The sequence below is a fragment of the Mobula hypostoma genome, chromosome 1 (genome assembly GCF_963921235.1).
Source record: "Mobula hypostoma chromosome 1, sMobHyp1.1, whole genome shotgun sequence".
Taxonomy (NCBI): domain Eukaryota; kingdom Metazoa; phylum Chordata; class Chondrichthyes; order Myliobatiformes; family Myliobatidae; genus Mobula; species Mobula hypostoma.
Window position 1 is genome coordinate 198,828,140 of NC_086097.1, and position 19,002 is coordinate 198,847,141.

General features: G+C 44.8%; 1 protein-coding gene across 2 annotated transcripts in view; it reads left to right on the forward strand.

Moving 5' to 3' along the window:
* Positions 1–18,281, forward strand: part of tatdn1 (TatD DNase domain containing 1) — a 104,858-nt gene extending 86,577 nt beyond the window's left edge. For both annotated transcript variants that reach the window (XM_063062914.1, XM_063062923.1), the window contains one exon: positions 17,372–18,281. In XM_063062914.1, coding sequence (XP_062918984.1) covers positions 17,372–17,474 — 103 coding nt within the window. In that variant the 3' untranslated portion in view covers positions 17,475–18,281. The remainder of the gene's footprint in view (positions 1–17,371) is intronic.
* Positions 18,282–19,002: the final 721 nt, after the last annotated feature.

The following is a 19,002-nucleotide window of genomic DNA, read 5'->3' on the forward strand; positions in this document are numbered from 1 at the left end:
TCCATATACACAAATCTACTGCTCTACCTTCATCAATGCTTTTAGTCACATCCTCAAAACCTCAATCAGGCTCATAAGGCATGACTTGCCATTCACAAAGCCATACTGACTATTCCTAATCATATTATGCCTCTCCAAATGTTCATAAATCCTGCCTCTCATGATCTTCTCAATCATCTTACCAAACACTGAAGTAAGGTCTATAATTTCCTGGGCTATCTCTACTCCCTTTCTTGAATAAGAGAACAACATCTGCAGTCCTCTGGAACCTATCCCGTCCCCATTGATGATGCAAAGATCATGACCAGAGGCTCAGCAATCTCCTCCTTTGCCTCCCACAGTAGCCTGGGTACATCTCATCCAGTCCCGGTGACTTATCCAACCTGATGCTTTACAAAAGCTCCAGCACATCCTCTTTCTTAATGTCTATATGCTCAAACTTTTCAATCCGCTGTGTCATCCCTACAATCACCAAGGTCCTTTTCCGTAGTGAATACTGAAACAAAGTATTCATTAAGTATCTCCGCTATCTCCTCTGGTTTTATATACACTTTTCCACTGTCACACTTGATTGGTCCTATTCTCTCACGTCTTATCCTCTTGCTCTTCACATACTTGTAGAATGCCTTGGGGTGTTCCTCAATCCTGCTCGCCAAGGCCTTCTCATGGACCCTTCTGGCTCTCCTAATTTCATTCTTAAGCTCCTTCCTGCTAGCCTTATAATCTTCTAGATCTCTATCATTACCTAGTTTTTTGAGCCTTTTGTAAGCTATTCTGTTCTTCTTGACGATTTTCAACAGCCTTTGTACACTACGGTTCCTGTACACTCCCATCCTTCCCGTCTCATTGGAACATACCTATTCAAATGTCACGCAAATATCCCCTGAACATTTGCCACATTTCTGCCGTACATTTCTCTGAGAACATCTATTCCCAATTTATGCTTCTGAGTTCTTATTTCCCCTTACTCCAATTAAACGCTTTCTAATTTGTCAGTTCTAATCCCTCTCCAATGCTATGGTAAAGGAGATAGAATTATGATCACTATCTCCAAAATGCTTCCCACTGAGAGACCTGACACTTGACCAGGTTCATTTCCCAATACCAGATCAAATACAGGCTCTTGTTTTGTAGGCCTATTTACATATTGTGTCAGGAAACCTTTCTGAACACACCTAACAAACTCCACCCCATCTAAACCACCTGCTCTAGGAAGATGCCAATCAGTATTGGGGAAATTAAAATCTCCCACAACGACGACACTTATTATTACACCTTTCCAGAATCTGTCTCCCTATCTGCTCCTTGATGTCCCTGTTACTATTGGGTGGTCTATAAAAAACACCCAGTAGACTTATCGACCCCTTCCTGTTCCTAACTTCCACCCACAGAGACTCAGTAGACAATCCCTCCATGACTTCCTCCTCTTCTGCAGCCGTGACACCATCTCTGATCAGCAGTGCCACGTCTCCACCTCTTTTGCCTCCCTCCCTGTCTGAAACATCTAAAGCCTGGCATGCTAAGTTACCATTCCTGCCCTTGAACTATCCAAGTCTCTGTAATGGCCACAACATCATAGCTCCAAATACTGATCCACGCTCTAAGCTGATCCGCTTTGTTCACGATGCTTCTTGCATTAAAATAGACACATCTCAAACCATCAGTCTAAGTGTATCCCTTCTCTATCACCTGCCTATCCTCCCGCTTACACTGTCTCCAAGCTTTCTCTAATTGTGAGCCAACCACCCCTTCCTCCATCTCTTCAGTTCAGTTCCCACCTCCCCAGCAATTCTAGTTTAAAGTCTTCTCAATAACCTTAGTAAACCTTCCTGCCAGATATTGGTCCCCTTTGGATTCAAATACAACCTGTCTTTTTTGTACAGGTCACGCCTGCCCCAAATGAGGTCCCAATGATCCAGAAATCTGAATTCCTTCCCCCACTCACGCATTTATCCTCCACCTCACTCTATTCCTACACTGCCTGTGCCACACGACAGTGAGTAATCCTGAGATTACTACCTTTGAGGTCCTGCTTCTCAACTTCCTTCCTAACTCCCTGTAGTTGGAAATCTATATTGCTTCCGGAGTTTTGGGTCAGGCCTTGTATATGCACATCCTCGTGCATCCTGCCACAGTCGTGTTGTAGGTTGGAACATAGATTGGGAGACGGCTTTAATGAGCACCTACGCTCCATCCGGCAGCAAAAGCGGGATCTCCCAGTGGCCACACACTTTTATGTTTAGCCAATACTGCCTAACAATCGAAAATAATTTGTCTGGCCCGCAAGTCCTCCATCATATCTTCTGCTTTCAGCCATATCTCCCCAACTATACATATTCTATCCTCATGTCATCCATCTGGAATGTCAATAGGGCCCTTCTCCCTATCAAATCATACAATTAATTGGATCAAAACTCAAACCTGCTTTCCTAATAAAATCACTTCCCAAAATGTGTTCTTGAGCTGTTAGCATGTTGACAAGCATAACCAAGTGGCGCACATTCAGTCGTATGTTCAGGGGTGTAATCAGCTCCCCTACTTGCAGTTAAAATAACATTATCTTGTATTTCCCGACTCGGTAGATTGAATGTGGATGTGTTTAGGGTGGTTCGTGAGCCTCCTGTATCCCAAAGAAATTTCATAGGGTGGCGTCCTACCCTAGCTTGTACAAGGGGTCTACCCGCACCATGCCACCTTGCAGTGCTCGGCCACGTAACTGAGACCTGACACCATCATTGTGTACTAGGAGTCCCCACAGGTAACTCCAGATACAGTCATGGCTTCTCCTCTGCAACCTGAATGTTACATTGTGGGTGACATGGTGCACTGTCCAAGGGCAATGGAACCTTTGTTACATCGTGACCATTGCCAGCCTGTCGGAGTTGTGGGCAATCCCTCGCAAAATGATCTCGGTGTCTGCAATTGAAACATTTCCTTGGGGATCCGGTATTTTGACTGAATGTAGGCATTCCGACTGCATCCTCAACCATGTCCTATAATAGATTGTGCCCTGATAGGGATCGCATCTCCTTTCATTCTGGCACTATACACCTTGTTCCTTTAGAACCCAGTTTCCCCTTAGCCTCCTTTGTACCTTTCTCCCATACTCATATCATCCTTCTGAGAACCCATGCTTCAGTGTTTGTGGGATCAAACACGTCATACTCTTCTTCTGTCCTCGGTACTCTGCGATGCCAGGGTCCTAAGCCAGATACTACTACTTTGTTGTTGTTCTGCCTATCCATAAATACTCGAGAACTGGCCACAACCTTGTCGCAAGCGCATTAGGATGCTCCCCTTTCTGCTGTCACTGGATCACCTTGGTTAGACCCAGCAGATCCCAAGATAGCATCCTATAAATCACCCAGAGTCCACTGGCCTTGTGCCTGTTCCTCCGGCAGGGCCGAGTGTAACACTGAAGTTAGATACGGAAGGGAATAATCCACTCCCTTGCCTCAGTTAAAACGTGAATCATCCTATGCTGCTGAGTGCGCTGGAAAAGATCGAGGATCCAATCCCAGCCCATGCTTAGCTATTTTTGCAGCTATAGCACTCAACTGGCCTACGTCAAAAGGGGTAGAATACTATGTCATGGGCCAGCTGGTGGCGCAAGGACATCAGCGCCGGACTCTGCAATGGAGGTTCCTGGGTTCGAACCCAGTTGGGGCCGCTCCCGAGTACGCTTTCCATCCGTGCCGGTTGAGTGTCAAGATCACAACTCGACCTCGTAAAATAAAAGGGAAAAATGCTGCAAAATGTCTGTGTGGGGAGTGGCGCGCCGCACAGTCTCTCTCCCTCTCCGCGCCTTGTAAAGGCATGAAAAAGACATTGTCCTGCCAACATCATATGAATACTATGTCATAACTGGTTCCCCTGGCTCTGTTGTCTCCTGAACTCTCTTTTACCATGGGCACCACTGCGGTAGGGAATGCTGATGGTTCCATCCACTCCTGGAAAAATCCACAAGGAGGTAGGCCATTTCCCCAATTATCTTAACTATAATAGTGTGTTGCTTCATATCCAATCTATATCACCGTCGTTGTTAGTTCTCGCCCCAAATACACATATCACTCTTCTCTGAACTGAAAGTTGACCTTGCAACTTCTCGATCTGTTTCAAACACCTGGTGTGATTGGTGCTGCTTTTCTTCTCAGCACAACGTTCATAGCAGTCTGTAAATCCTGACACTGACTTGCATTTCTCTACTTCCATATTCTCCTTTTCACTTGTCACGTGTTCGCACAGAGTCTGAAACTGACTGGTGTATCAAATTTGCCTGCTCCTGCTCCCTCCGTATTTCATTTTTTCCCTCTTTCCAGGTCCTTCCTCTCTCACTCTTCCCTACACTTACACAATTCCACTTTCTTCTGTTTTTCATTCTTTCCTTCAATTATATCTTCCAGTATACTGTAGTCATTGAAAAGTACAGCACTGAAACTGGCCCTTTAGCCCATTTAGTCCATGCCAAAACCATTTAAACTGCCTGCTGCCATTGACCTGCACTGGGACCATAGCCCTCTGCTACCAACCATGTTACCTATCCAAACTTCGCTCAAACATTGAAATCGAGCTCATTCCACACTCTCACAACCCTCTGAGTGAAGAAGTTTCCCTTGTGTTATCTTTTCTTCATCACTTTTCACCCTTAACCCATGACCTAAGGTAGTCCCGCCCAACCTTAGTGGAAAAAGCCTGCTAGTATTTACTGTCTATACCCTTAATATAATTTTGTTTACCTCTATCAAATCTCCTCTCAGTGTTCTATGTTCTAAGGAATGAAGTCCTAATCTATTCAATCTTCTCTTTTAACTCAGGTCCTCCAGTCCTGATAACATCCTTGTAAATTTTCTCTGTATTCTTTCCAAACTTATTTACATCTTTCCTGTAGGTAGGTGACCAAAACTACACACAATCTTCCAAATTAGGCCTCACCAACGTCCTATACAACTTCAACGTAACTTCCCATTCCAGTACCCAGTACTTTGAATTATGAAAGCCAATATTCCAAGAGCTTTCTTTACAACCCTATCTACCTGTGACACCATTTTCAACAAATTATGGGCCTGTATTCCCAGATTCCTTTGTTCTACCACACTCCTCAGTGCCCAACAGTTCATTGTAAAAGACCAACCTTGGTTGGTCCTACCGAAGTGCAACAGCTCACACGTCTCCGCATTAAATTCCATCTGCCATTTTTCCAGCTGATGTAGATCCTTCTGCAAGCCATCATAGCCTTCTTTACTGTCCACTCCACCCCCAATCTTGGAGTCATCTGCAAACTTACTGATCCGGTTAACCACATTATCATCCAGATCATTGATATAGATCAAAAACAACAACAAACCTAGCACCCATCCCTGCGGCACACCACTAGTCACAGCCCTCCAGTCAGAAAGGCAACCATCTACTACTGCTCTCTTAGCTTCTCCCACAAAGCCAATGTCTCATTCAATTTACTACCTCATCCTGAATGCCGAGCGACTGAACCTTCTTGACCAATCTCCCATGTGGGATCTTGTCAAATGCCTTGCTAAAGTCCATGTAGACAATATCCACTGCCTTGCCTTCGTCCATTTTCCTGGTAACTTCCTCAAAGAATCTACAAAATTGGTTAGATGTGCCCTACCATGCACAAAGCCAAGCTGACTATCCCTCATCAGCCTACATCTATCCAAATGCTTATATATCAGGTCCCTTAGAATACCTTCCAATTACTTTCCCACTACCTCTGTCAGACTTACCAACCTATAATTCCTTGGTTTATGTTCAGGGACTTTCTTAAGCATTGGCTATCCTCAGTCCTCTGGTACCTCTCCTGCACATCCTATCATAATAGCTTTTTAAATCGTCGATTTCTTTTCACTAACTTATTTCCACAAAGCATCCCTGAGGGTCACTGACCCTACACTCTCATAGTCTGGCCATTATCTTTGTATATAACTATGACCTTCATTGGAGTACTGTGCAAGTCTGGCAAAGAGCTTTAAAAAGGATGTTTTTTTCAGCGGGAGATACTGATTGAAGTAGTGTGCAGATGTAGGAAGTGTTCTTACACAAGTCTGGCAATTTAAAACCCAGTCTCCATAAAAGAGCAATATGATTGTAGCAGGACTTAGACAAATTGGAAGAAAGAGCAAAAAAAAAGCAGTAGACGGAATAAAGTGTTGAGAAATGTATGATAATGCGTTTTGGTGAAAGCAACGATAGTGTGGACTGCTATATAAATGGAGAGAAGGTTCAAAGATCAAAGGTGCAGAGACAGGAGTCCTTGCGCAAGACTCCCAGTGGGTTAATTACGAGTTGAGTCTGTGGTAAAGAAGGCAAATGCAATGTTGGCATTTATTTCAAGGGGAATAGAATATAAAAGCAAAAAGATAATGCTGAGCCTTTATAAGACACTAGTCATGCCGAACTCAGGGCATGAACTCATGCCGAATCTGTGGAGTATTTTCAACAGCTTTGAGCCTCCTATCTCAGGAAGAATGTATTGTCATTGGAGGTGTCCAAAGGAGGTTTACAAGGATTATTCTGGGAATGAAAGGGTTAATATGAGGAATGCTTGGCAGTTTTGGGACTGTACTCACTGGAATTTAGAAGAATGTTGGTGGGGGGGGAGGGGGAGGTGTTGGAAATCTCATTGAAACCTACCACATGTTGAAAGGACTAGATAGGGTGGATGTGGAGAGGATGTTTCCTATGGTGGGGGTATCCAGAACTAGAGGGCACAACCTCAAAATTGAGGGGCAACCTTTTAAAACAGAGGTAAAGAGGAATTTTTTTTTTGCCAGAGGGTAGTGAATCTGTGGAATGCTCTGCCACAGACTGCGGTGGAGGCCAAGTCTGTGGGTATATTTAAGGCAGAAGTTAATAGTTTCCTGATCAGTCAGTACATCAAAGGATATGGCGAGAAAGTATGGATGGAACGGGAGAGCGGAATGGCCTAATTCTGCTTCTATGCCTTATGGTCTCATGAATGTAATCTCTGCAATCTTCCAAACCTCCTGGGTTCTTCTTGTCCTTTTCTTTCCCCCCCTTTTCCCATTTTAATATCCTAACCTACTGGGTGGAACTTGAAACTAGACTCCCTGACCTCTGTTTTCCTTTTCGAACCCAGCCAGGGACGCCAAAATCTGTTGACTATTATCTACTGATCTACATTAGGTAATTCACTACCCAACTGTTAATTAATAAAAGAACGATACTGTATTGTCCCTGCACAAATATGACATTACTATGTTGACACCAGACCAAGAAGTTAAACATGAATTATGCTCTTCCTTCTGTACCAATACTCAGTCAGACCACTTCTCCAATTTATATAGGGGATCTCCTGTTGTCCAGATGATTGATCCTTCTTCATCCAGTCCCTGGCATGGGAATCTTCCTTGTGATAGTTAATTTCTGGAGCTCTCAATGCTTTGCATTTGAAGCTTCTCATTCTTATAACCATTCTTATAAGTTCCAATGTTGTTTCGATCTCATTGGCTCTGTCCTATCAGGCTAACATGTGTCAGCTTCCCATTTGTTCTGGCCCAAGCCACCAATCATTTTTTTGCCCTTCGCTCAAGTGACAACTTAAAATGAATGTCTTTTTGTTCTGAATTGGAGAGACCAGCCAGTAACTAGGCTTAAGTTACTCATGTCAAGCACAGACTCCCCTATTCATAAACCTGCATGTTGTATCTTACCAAAGAACACCTCACTAATAACTTAATTGCAAATTATTTCTAGTTCAGCAGATTATCAGGAGCAGTGTCCACTTTAAAACACTTTGATACAACTATTCCTGAGCAAAACCAATTCAAAAGACATCTCATAAAACTGAGGTTACAAAATGGAAGCCTCAATTCCTTCAACCACATGGTAAGAACAAAGACGATTGGTCTGTCTACTTCCACTGTCTTTGACTCATTTGAGTTCAAAGTTTTCCACCGTAGTTCTTCATGGCCAGCATTTCCAATCTTTAACCATTGTACCCTGATCTTTTTACCATTCTGCCACTCCCATTTACCCTATTTGTTCATATCCTGTCCTTCTCTCTGCTTGCCACCATTTTTCAAGCTGTTATTACTTGCAAATAAAATTGTGGAGATGATTTACCACCACTGCTTACACCCCTCCCCCCCAACCAACATCTGTCTTGTTTGACAACCAATTAATCAGAAGGGTTTCTGCGGTTACTGATAATCTTGAGGAACACAGAAAATGCTGGAAGAACTTCGTGAGTCAGTCAGCTGCTATGGAGGGGAATAAATAGCCGATGATTCAGGCTGAGACCATCAGTCCTGATAAAGGGTCTCAGCCTGAAATGTCAAATATTCATTTTCCTCTAGTATTTGTGTGTTAAACACAATTAAATCATTTACTTTTATCAGTTGTATTTGCAAACCCTTAGGTTCGGCCAGCATACATTTGTCTAGGAGAAGACAGCACAGCCTCTGGCCCCACCAAACTGAGAAATCTTGTTTGTGTGGATGCTGCATGATGTGTTGCCCGGTTACAAATCCAAACCGCAAAATATTAGACAGTACACCATATGCGATTTAACAATTGAACTTCTCTTCCTCAATCAACAGGGAATTAGCAAAAGGCAGCATATACCACACATCCAGGTCCTCATCCTCCGACTCAGTATCCCTGTCAGGGGTGGGGGCCGGCCTAACCTCTCCTGCTGCGGGCCCTGTAGTCACCCCGCATTTCCGCAGAGTCCTCTTACTAGATGTAGACTTCAAGTCAGGCTCTGGGTCTACCTGCACCTCCTGTCCTGGGGCAGCAGGTGGTTCCGATGGAGAATCTTGACAGGCCTACTTCCATCCTCTAGTTTCACCTGGAAAACTGGTAGGTTTGGCATTTGACTCTCCACCACATAGGGCTTAACCACCCAGCAATCTGCCAATTTATGTTTCCCAGGTAGCCCCAAACTCCTTATGAGGACCCGGTCTCCCAGCAGGAGTTGGGAGAACCTCACCTTTTGATCATACCTCCTATTTCCTTGATTCTGCTTGACAGCCGCAACCTCAGCTAATTCATAAGCCCTTTTCAGCTCTCTTCTCATGTCAGACACATACTTTCAGATAAGTCATCGGTGGTAAGTCACCCTCGTCAGTCTCAAAACAAAGGTCAATGGGCAACCTCGCCTCGCGCCCAAACCTCAGATAATATGGTGAGTACCCAGTGGCTTCATTTCGAGTACAGTTGTAACTGTGAACCAGATGCCCAATATGTTGACTGCACCTACTCTTCTTGCTGATCTCCAAGGTCCTGAGCATGTCTAGCAAGGTCCAATTAAAGCTCTTGGGCTGGGGATCACCCTGCAGATGATAGGGCGTGGCCCTCGATTTCTCGACTCCAAGCATGCCCAGTAATTCATGGATGAGTCTGCTCTTGAAATCCCATCCTGATCACTATGTATCGGCCTGGAAAGCCCATAATAAATTAGATACTTCTCCCATAACACTTTTGCCATCATAGACGCCCTCTGGTCCTTGGTAGGAAAAGCCTGCGCATATCTGGTGTAGTGGTCCATCCTGACTAAGATATTTGCCGTGTTGCTGGAATTGGACTCTATTGACAAGAAGTTCATACACATCAGGTCCAGGGACCCTGCACTTTGCAAGTGGGACAAGGAAGCTGCCCGCGTAGGCAGCATCTTCCGCTGTATGCATCGAATTCATGACTTACGGTATTCTTTGACTTCGGACTTCATTCAGGGCCAGTAAAACTGGTCTCTGAGCAATCCATAGGTCTCTTCAACCCCCAAATGTCCAGAATCATCATGAAGTAACTTCAACGCAATCCTCCGATACTTCTCTGGCAGAACCAGCTGGCGAGGTCGGTCCGGGGGTGGGGTGACGTGACCCGGTATAGGATCTGGTTCTGCAACTCCAACCGAGGCCATTCTCTCAGTAATCGAGGCACCGCCACATGTTTCATCTTCTCTGCCTGAAACTCATCTCCTTTTTCAACCGTTGACCAAATGATATCGATGCCTGGGTCTTCTCGTTGAGCAGCTGCCACTTCCCCAGAACTCAGTTCTGGCAGCTAATTTGTCTTCAGAGCAGTCAGGTTTCAGTAAACTTGGGGAATGGCATCATCGGAAGCCCCCAACTGATCCACCACTCAGTCCTGCCCGATTTCCCTCTGCCTTCACAGTGATGGCAAACTGACACATGGCCTTCACCCCCGGTGCAGGAACTCCTCGTCTCTGTCCAGTCCCTAATGCGCCCGTCGGGACAAAGCATCAGCATCATGTTCCTGCTTCCTAGCCGGTACTTCAGGCTGAAATCATAGGCAGAGAATGCCACCAACCACCGATGGGCTGTGGCATCCAGTTTCGCCGAGGTCATGATAGGTTGGCCATCCTCACCTCAAACTTGGCTCCATAGAGGTAGTCACTCAGCTTATCTTCCACCACCCATTTCAACGCCAGAAATTCCGACTTGTGTGTGGGATAGTTTTTCCTCGGAGGGCGACAGACTCCAGCTGACAAATGCAACAGGTCTCAACCCGGTGCCCTAATCCCTGGCAATCGTGTGCAGTACATACAGCAATTGGGGGTCTGCAAAAGCCAGCACCAGCACCTGGGTCAGCAGCTTCTTCAGCGACTGAAAAGCCTCCTCACATTTTGCATCCCACCTCAGTCCAAAGGGCTCCGACGGGCTAAGATACTCTCCACCCTTCTGTCTTTTCCCCCCCTTCCTTTCTTTCTCAAGGGAGGGTAACCACATAGAAGCTGATTCAACAGGTGACTCACTTTCGCGTAGCCTTTCAAGAACCTCTGATAGTAAGCACAGAACCCGAGGAACGAGTGCAGAGCGCTCACAGTCTGGGGTTTTGGCCAAGTGGTCACTGCCTCTATCTTAGAGAAGTAGCTACTCCCTACTGTGAGACTATGTGCCCAACATAGCTAACAGACATTTGGCAGAACAGGCACTTGTCCAAGGAAAGTTTTAACCCTTCAGCTTTCAGGCAGCCCAGCACCTTCAGTAGCCTCACTTCATGTTCTTCCAATGTGGATACAAACACGATGAGGTCATCCAGATACACCAATACCTCAAGCAAGTTCATATCCCCCACTGTCTTCTCCATGACCCACTGGAAGGTTGCAGGGGCTCCCGACATACCCTGGGGCATCCTTTCAAACTGGAAAATATCCATATAAATGCTGTCTTCTCTTTGTCAACCTAACTTATGAGGATGTGGTAATCTCCACTCCTCAAGTCCAACACACTGAACCACTTTGCACCACTCAGACAGGCCAGAGCGTCTTTAGACCTCAAGACCATATACTGGTCAGGGACGGTGCACCTGTTCAGAGTCCTATAGTCCACACACATTTATACCTTCCCTTTCTTCTTTCATGCCACTACTATTGGGGACGCATAGGGTTTTTCGGGACTTGGTGATGATCCCAGCTTCCTTCAACTTCCACAAATGTTGCTGAGTGTCTTCCACCTGCAGGGGCTGGTCTCCTCGACCTCTCTCTAAACAGGGTATCCTCTGTCACCCAGATAGTATAATGAGTGCTCTTAGAACAACCCACATCAACCTCGTCAATGGAAAAGACTTAGCTTCAGCAGCTTTTCTACCAACCACCTTTTCCAGCCCGCAGGAATCAGGGATTCCCCAAAGTTGAATGACCCAGCAGTCAACTTTCCCCCTTTTTCCAATGGTTTCTCCCCGGCTTGTCTCGGAGGGACACTAGACGTTACCGACGCCAGGTTCAGATGTGCAAGGGGCATTCCCCGCTTGAAGGTGACCTTCCTCTTTGTAGTGTTCCTGACAATCACTGCCATCTTACTCACCTGTACAACCGAGGGCTTCTGCAGTTCAGGCCTCACCACTACCCCAGCAGGAAATCCTGACTCCCCCTCGTGGTCTTCTGGAGCATCCATTAAGGGGACCTCCAGGAAATTTGGGGGTCTGCATCACTCTTGCTACTTCCCCAGGCCATACCACCATTGGCTTTGACTGGGTGAACCACACAGTCCCTCGTCGAAATTTGGTATCCGGCCCAATGCAGCCACGCACTTCCTCAAAAGCAGCTCAAAACACCGGGTGCATGGACAATGTTCCCAGAAAGCTCTCACCAGTTTTCTCATGAGCCTCATCACAAGAGGGGTGTTGGTCCCTGCCAGAATTGAAACGCCACTCTTCTCAGTGGGGTCCGGACAAACAAGCACTAATATATCAGCTTCACTGACAAATAACTGTCGTAGGGATAATCACCAGCACTGAGACCCCAAATCTGCAGTACCCTGAATGGTGTCAATGGTAAATGCTTCAGATACCAGTTGTAAAATGAACGGTACAACAATGTGACCTGCGACCCGGTGTCGAGTATGGCTTTAGCATAAATTCCCTCTATCCGTAGTGATACACTGGAGCATGGTCCTACTAAGCTTTCAGGAATGGGTCTTTCGCTTTCAGGAGTTCCTTGCTGCATTGCTGGGAACGTGTTCCCCCAGAGACACCAGACTGTTCCCTCACTGGGTCTCCTCTAAGTTTTCCCAATGACTCTCTCTCCTTAGGTACCCAGGGGCTCACTCTGCTTCTTGCATGACACTGACAGCCCTCCACATTGTTCGTCCCCTTAGGGGATCCGCGCCCCCCCCCCCCAAATCAGCTCCATCATATGGGGCGGGGGGGTAACACCCACTGATAACAGCTGAGACATCTCAGTTCTCAACTCTGCCACAATCTCTTCTACTGCTCCCTGAGGCAGGCTATCCGTGGTCACTTCACCACAAGGGGCTACCTCCGAGGACTGTACCATGCTGACGGAGCCCTCCCGAGCTTCCGACACATTCTCCTCTTCCCGTACATCTCTAATCAGCTCAACTGAAGAGGGGATGGGGGTCACGTTTTACGAGCCAGTTAGAGACCCCAAGCAATCAGGTCCTGGGACTGGGTACCCTTGGCTACCTGGTCCATTCTTAACTGATCCACTTCAGCCAGCTGAACGACCCCTCTGCACCACAAGCAATTTAGTTGCCTCTCTAGCTGAAAAATGTAAGCAGAAAACTTCTCCCCACCTTCTCCTGTCGCATGTTCTGAAACCCCACTATAAGCTCCAGCTCCCTGTCGTACCAAAGGTGCTCTCCAATGCACCCAAATAATCGGCATGGTTAGCTAAAGGTTGGCGTGTTTTCACAGCTCTTGCCACGTCAGTAGCCCGCCTACTCATTCTCAACCAATCTCTGTCACTTTATGTCATCAGAGCACTACCACTCATTTAACAACTGAGAGGGCTGCTCCACCCAAGTCTCATACCCCTCTTCCCCTTTAGGGGTGGGCGTTATTCCAGAGAATAGGCGGAGCCTACCATAGCAGGGACTTTGAACCTGGGCATTTTTCCATTTATTCGCTAGAGAGGCAAGGGTGGATACTACCTCTGAATTCTCACTTTTCACTGGGAACCAGGGACTGATTAGGCATTCCAAATCTGACCACTCCTTCCCCTCACTCCTCAGAAACGATAGAACCCTGTCTTTGAAGTCTCCACCCCCGGCTATGAGAAGCCCGACTTGTGACTTGGCCCGCTGTGCTACATTCCCCTCTTCCTTGACAGTACAGACAGGCCATGGGGCACAGATAGAAGTGGGCAGTTCCACCGCTGTTACGTCAGCGCTAGTCTGAACTAAAACAAGGTCTGAGCCTGCCATTTTATCAAATCTCTGCACTCTAACCTCAATTTTGCCAACAGTTTTAACAATACTCAAAAATTGAATTAACAATTTATCAGGGGTACGAATGTCCACCCTACTCAACACGCATGCATTAGTTGCCAGGAACCCCATGGAGGCACACCACCGCTCCACCCCAGCAGCATCCGTACCAACACAGACTTAAATACGCAACCCATTGGTTCAGTGCTCAGGGCAATCACACAGCATGCAACTGAATCAATCCCGGACGAGCCCCCACAATTGTAACCCTTAGGTTCGGCCAGCATGCGTTTGTCTAGGGAAAAGACAGCCTCTGGCCCCGCCAAACTGAGAAATCTTGTTTGTGTGGATGCTGCATGATGTGTTGCCTGGTTACAAATCCAAACTGCAAAATGTCAGATAGTACACCATATGCAATTTAACGATTGAACTTTGGAAATCTTAATCTGACTATGGGGTTAGTAAAGAAAATAAAAAGAAAAAGGGCCCATTTTAATGAAACCGTCTAATGCACACGTAGGAGCTCACGGATTCGTCCATTCGTTCCCCCTCGACCTCCGAGCGCCGTTGGACCCTCGCTCTGAGCCCACTCCTTGAACAGGTCTTCTAACTCGTTCCAGTTCCACTTGCATCTTCACTCTTCATCTCTCGCTGACAAAAGACCACAAAATATCTGCTCCCAGACCCACAAGAAAACAACATGCCTCTCATTGGATAGCCCACATTCCGAGGCCCTGTTATCTCTAGTCATAACCCAAACATTGCTGCTACAGAGAAACCATTAGCTTAACAGTGAAATAGTACAGAGGCTATTACATTAGCAGTGAAACCTTACAGCACATTACATTTATCATGAAACTCTTTAAAACCAGCTGAGGTGGACTATTCCATGTAGTTCAAAAGGACTGTTAGAAAGAAAACTAGAATCTGCAAGAGACCAAAATTGTGTAAGGTCATAAAATAGAATATAGTTATGATAAAAGCAAATTTTCTAAAACATCACACAAACTGGAAAATGTTTCATAAAACATTACAGCAGCTCTTAACATAGAAACATAGAAAATAGGTGCAGGAGTAGGCCATTCGGCCCTTCGAGCCTGCACTGCCATTTATTATGATCATGGCTGATCATCCAACTCAGAACCCCGCCCCAGCCTTCCCTCCATACCCCCTGACCCCTGTAGCCACAAGGGCCATATCTAACTCCCTCTTAAACATAGCCAATGAACTGGCCTCAACAGTTTCCTGTGGCAGAGAATTCCACAGATTCACCACTCTCTGTGTGAAGAAGTTTTTCCTAATCTCGGTCCTAAAAGGCTTCCCCTCTATCCTCAAACTGTGACCCCTCGTTCTGGACTTGCCCAACATCGGGAACAATCTTCCTGCATCTAGCCTGTCCAATCCCTTTAGGATCTTATACGTTTCAATCAGATCCCCCCTCAATCTTCTAAATTCCAACGAGTACAAGCCTAGTTCATCCAGTCTTTCTTCATATGAAAGTCCGGCCATCCCAGGAATCAATCTGGTGAACCTTCTTTGTACTCCCTCTATGGCAAGGATGTCTTTCCTCAGATTAGTGGACCAAAACTGCACACAATACTCCAGGTGTGGTCTCACCAAGACCTTGTACAACTGCAGTAGTACCTCCCTGCTCCTGTACTCGAATCCTCTCGCTATAAATGCCAGCATACCATTCGCCTTTTTCACCGCCTGCTGTACCTGCATACTCACTTTCAGTGACTGGTGTATAATGACACCCAGGTCTCGTTGCACCTCCCCTTTTCCTAATCGGCCATCATTCAGATAATAATCTGTTTTCCTATTTTTGCCACCAAAGTGGATAACTTCACATTTATCCACATTAACTTGCATCTGCCATGAGTTTGCCCACTCACCTAACCTATCCAAGCCACCCTGCATCCTCTTAGCATCCTCCTCACTGCTAACACTGCCACCCAGCTTCGTGTCATCCGCAAATTTGGAGATGCTGCATTTAATTCCCTCATCCAAGTCATTAATATATATTGTAAACAACTGGGGTCCCAGCACTGAGCCTTGCGGTACCCCACTAGTCACCGCCTGCCATTCTGAAAAGGTCCTGTTTATTCCCACTCTTTGCTTCCTGTCTGCTAACCAATTCTCCACCCACACCAATACCTTACCCCCAATACCGTGTGCTTTAAGTTTGCACAATAATCTCCTGTGTGGGACCTTGTCAAAAGCCTTTTGAAAATCCAAATATACCACATCCACTGCTTCTCCCCTATCCACTCTACTAGTTACATCCTCAAAAAATTCTATGAGATTCGTCAGACATGATTTTCCTTTCACAAATCCATGCTGACTTTGTCCGATGATTTCACCGCTTTCCAAATGTGCTGTTATCACATCCTTGATAACTGACTCCAGCAGTTTCCCCACCACCGACGTTAGGCTAACCGGTCTATAATTCCCCGGTTTCTCTCTCCCTCCTTTTTTAAAAAGTGGGGTTACATTAGCCACCCTCCAATCCTCAGGAACTAGTCCAGAATCTAACGAGTTTTGAAAAATTAACACTAATGCATCCACTATTTCTTGGGCTACTTCCTTAAGCACTCTAGGATGCAGACCATCTGGCCCTGGGGATTTATCTGCCTTCAATCCCTTCAATTTACCTAACACCACTTCCCTACTAACATGTATTTCACTCAGTTCCTCCATCTCACTGGACCCTCTGTCCCTTACTATTTCTGGAAGATTGTTTATGTCCTCCTTAGTGAAGACAGAACCAAAGTAATTATTCAATTGGTCTGCCATGTCCTTGCTCCCCATAATCAATTCACCTGTTTCTGTCTGCAGGAGACCTACATTTGTCTTTACCAGTCTTTTCCTTTTTACATATCTATAAAAGCTTTTACAGTCCGTTTTTATGTTCCCCGCCAGTTTTCTCTCATAATCTTTTTCCCCTTCCTAATTAAGCCCTTTGTCCTCCTCTGCTGAACTCTGAATTTCTCCCAGTCCTCAGGTGAGCCACTTTCTCTGGCTAATTTGTATGCTACTTCTTTGGAATTGATACTATCCCTAATTTCTCTTGTCAGCCACGGGTTCACTACCTTCCTTGATTTATTCTTTTGCCAAACTGGGATGAACAATTGTTGTAGTTCATCCATGCAACCTTTAAATGCTTGCCATTGCATATCCACCGTCAATCCTTTAAGTGTCATTTGCCAGTCTATCTTAGCTAATTCACGTCTCATACCTTCAAAGTTACCCCTCTTTAAGTTCAGAACCTTTGTTTCTGAATTAACTATGTCACTCTCCATATTAATGAAGAATTCCACCATATTATGGTCACTCTTACCCAAGGGGCCTCTCACGACAAGATCGCTAATTAACCCTTCCTCATTGCTCAAAACCCAATCCAGAATAGCCTGCTCTCTAGTTGGTTCCTCGACATGTTGGTTCAAAAAACCATCCCGCATACATTCCAAGAAATCCTCTTCCTCAGCACCTTTACCAATTTGGTTCACCCAGTCTACATGTAGATTGAAGTCACCCATTATAACTGCTGTTCCTTTATTGCACACATTTCTAATTTCCTGTTTAATACCATCTCCGACCTCACTACTACTGTTAAGATTCATTCAAGAACAAGATTTATGTATATAGATTTAGAAATGTATTGCTTTTCAAATTAACAAGTCTCTAAATTTTTTCCTTAATAGTCAAATATTGGAGATAATGGCTGCTGTACGAGAAGAAGATATGCGTGAACTGAGCAACACCATGTACAACAATACTGTGAAAGTTTTCTTTCCTAACAGCTGATTGCCAAGTATATTATTCCAGTCTATTTGCTCTCAGCGTGACACAACTGGCAGCTCTTAGAGATACTTGGGTACTTTTCCCTGGTTTATTCTGATCAAGATGGATGTTGAACTCTATGCACCACAGAATTAGTTGAATTTTACCCTTGATATTCAGACACTTCCTGATAAATTTCCTGACCTTAGTAGAAATTATTTAAACATGTAGTTTGAATATAAGGGAAATAGCTTCCTTGGCAACCCCACAAGTCCAGAACCTCAAGATATTTAGTGAAGTATCTTAAAATGATTTTTAAAAATACCTCATGTTAACACTTTACAATGTTGTATTTCAAAATCAATCTTAATTGCTTACAACTTTGTTTTAATACATCTCTAATAAGCAGATCAGAGTGGTTTAAATATCCAGTCATATATGAAGAATCAAAAGGTCAATGATAATTTACATTGGGCCAGTCTGGTTCCGAGCAGGATGTATTACAGTGACTGAAGCAAAGATGCAACAGTATAATGTTGGTGTACAATTTTACTGTATCTAATCATTTGTAACATATACTATATATTATCAACTCGATTTATTCAAGTGCTTATGTTGAGGAGACCATTAAAACAGCATGTTCGTCTGTATATGCACAATTATGTTCTGTGCCAATTCAGGTAAAAATTAAAATGGCTGAGCTAAGGAACAGTGTAGTTACCATGATGTAGACAATCAATGTTAATGACCCAGGACTGTGGTAAAATTACTTATGAAGTTGCCAAGAAATGGCAAATCATTGGGTTAGTATCATCATTTATTTTAAAATGAATAAATAAAGTAAATAAATGATGCTTAGAATCTGTTTAAGTTGGATATAATACTGGTTCAATGAAAAATACTACTGCAGATGGAAAAGCAACGGAAGAGACTTGGAACATAATTCAGAACTGGTAGTTCAAACCACATTTATGGAGGCAAAATATGCAAGTCGACATTTTAATTGAGCCCTTCATCAGAACTGAAAAGAAGAAATATTGCCAATAGTTTGATTGGGGAGGCGGGGGTGATAATACGCTGATGGATGATAGATGGAACAAGAAAGGGAGGGGTTGATGAGCAGATACAGCCAGGTGGTGTAGGGAAGAGAATGGGGGAGGCAGATGAAGGAAGAAGAAAACGAGGTGGACAACTATCTGTGGAAATAGAACACTGGGAGTTTAGGTTAGCTGAAAATGGAAAAAATCCACATTCTTACCATTGGCTTGTAGCTACCCATGCGGATGGAATATTGTTCTTCCAATCTGCATTTGTTTCTTTCTTTAGCAATGGAGAAGGTTGACGCAGATAGGACAGTGTGGGTAGATTAAAATGCCATGTAAATGGAAGGTCAGTTGCCATTGCTGACAGATGCTAAACAAATCACTAGGATGCATTTGGTTTTACCAAAATAGAAGATGCAATACTGAGCTTTGGAGGTAGACAAGTAGGTTGGAGGAGATGCAAGTGAACCTGTGTCACATGGAAAGGCTGTTTAGGTCTATGGATAGTG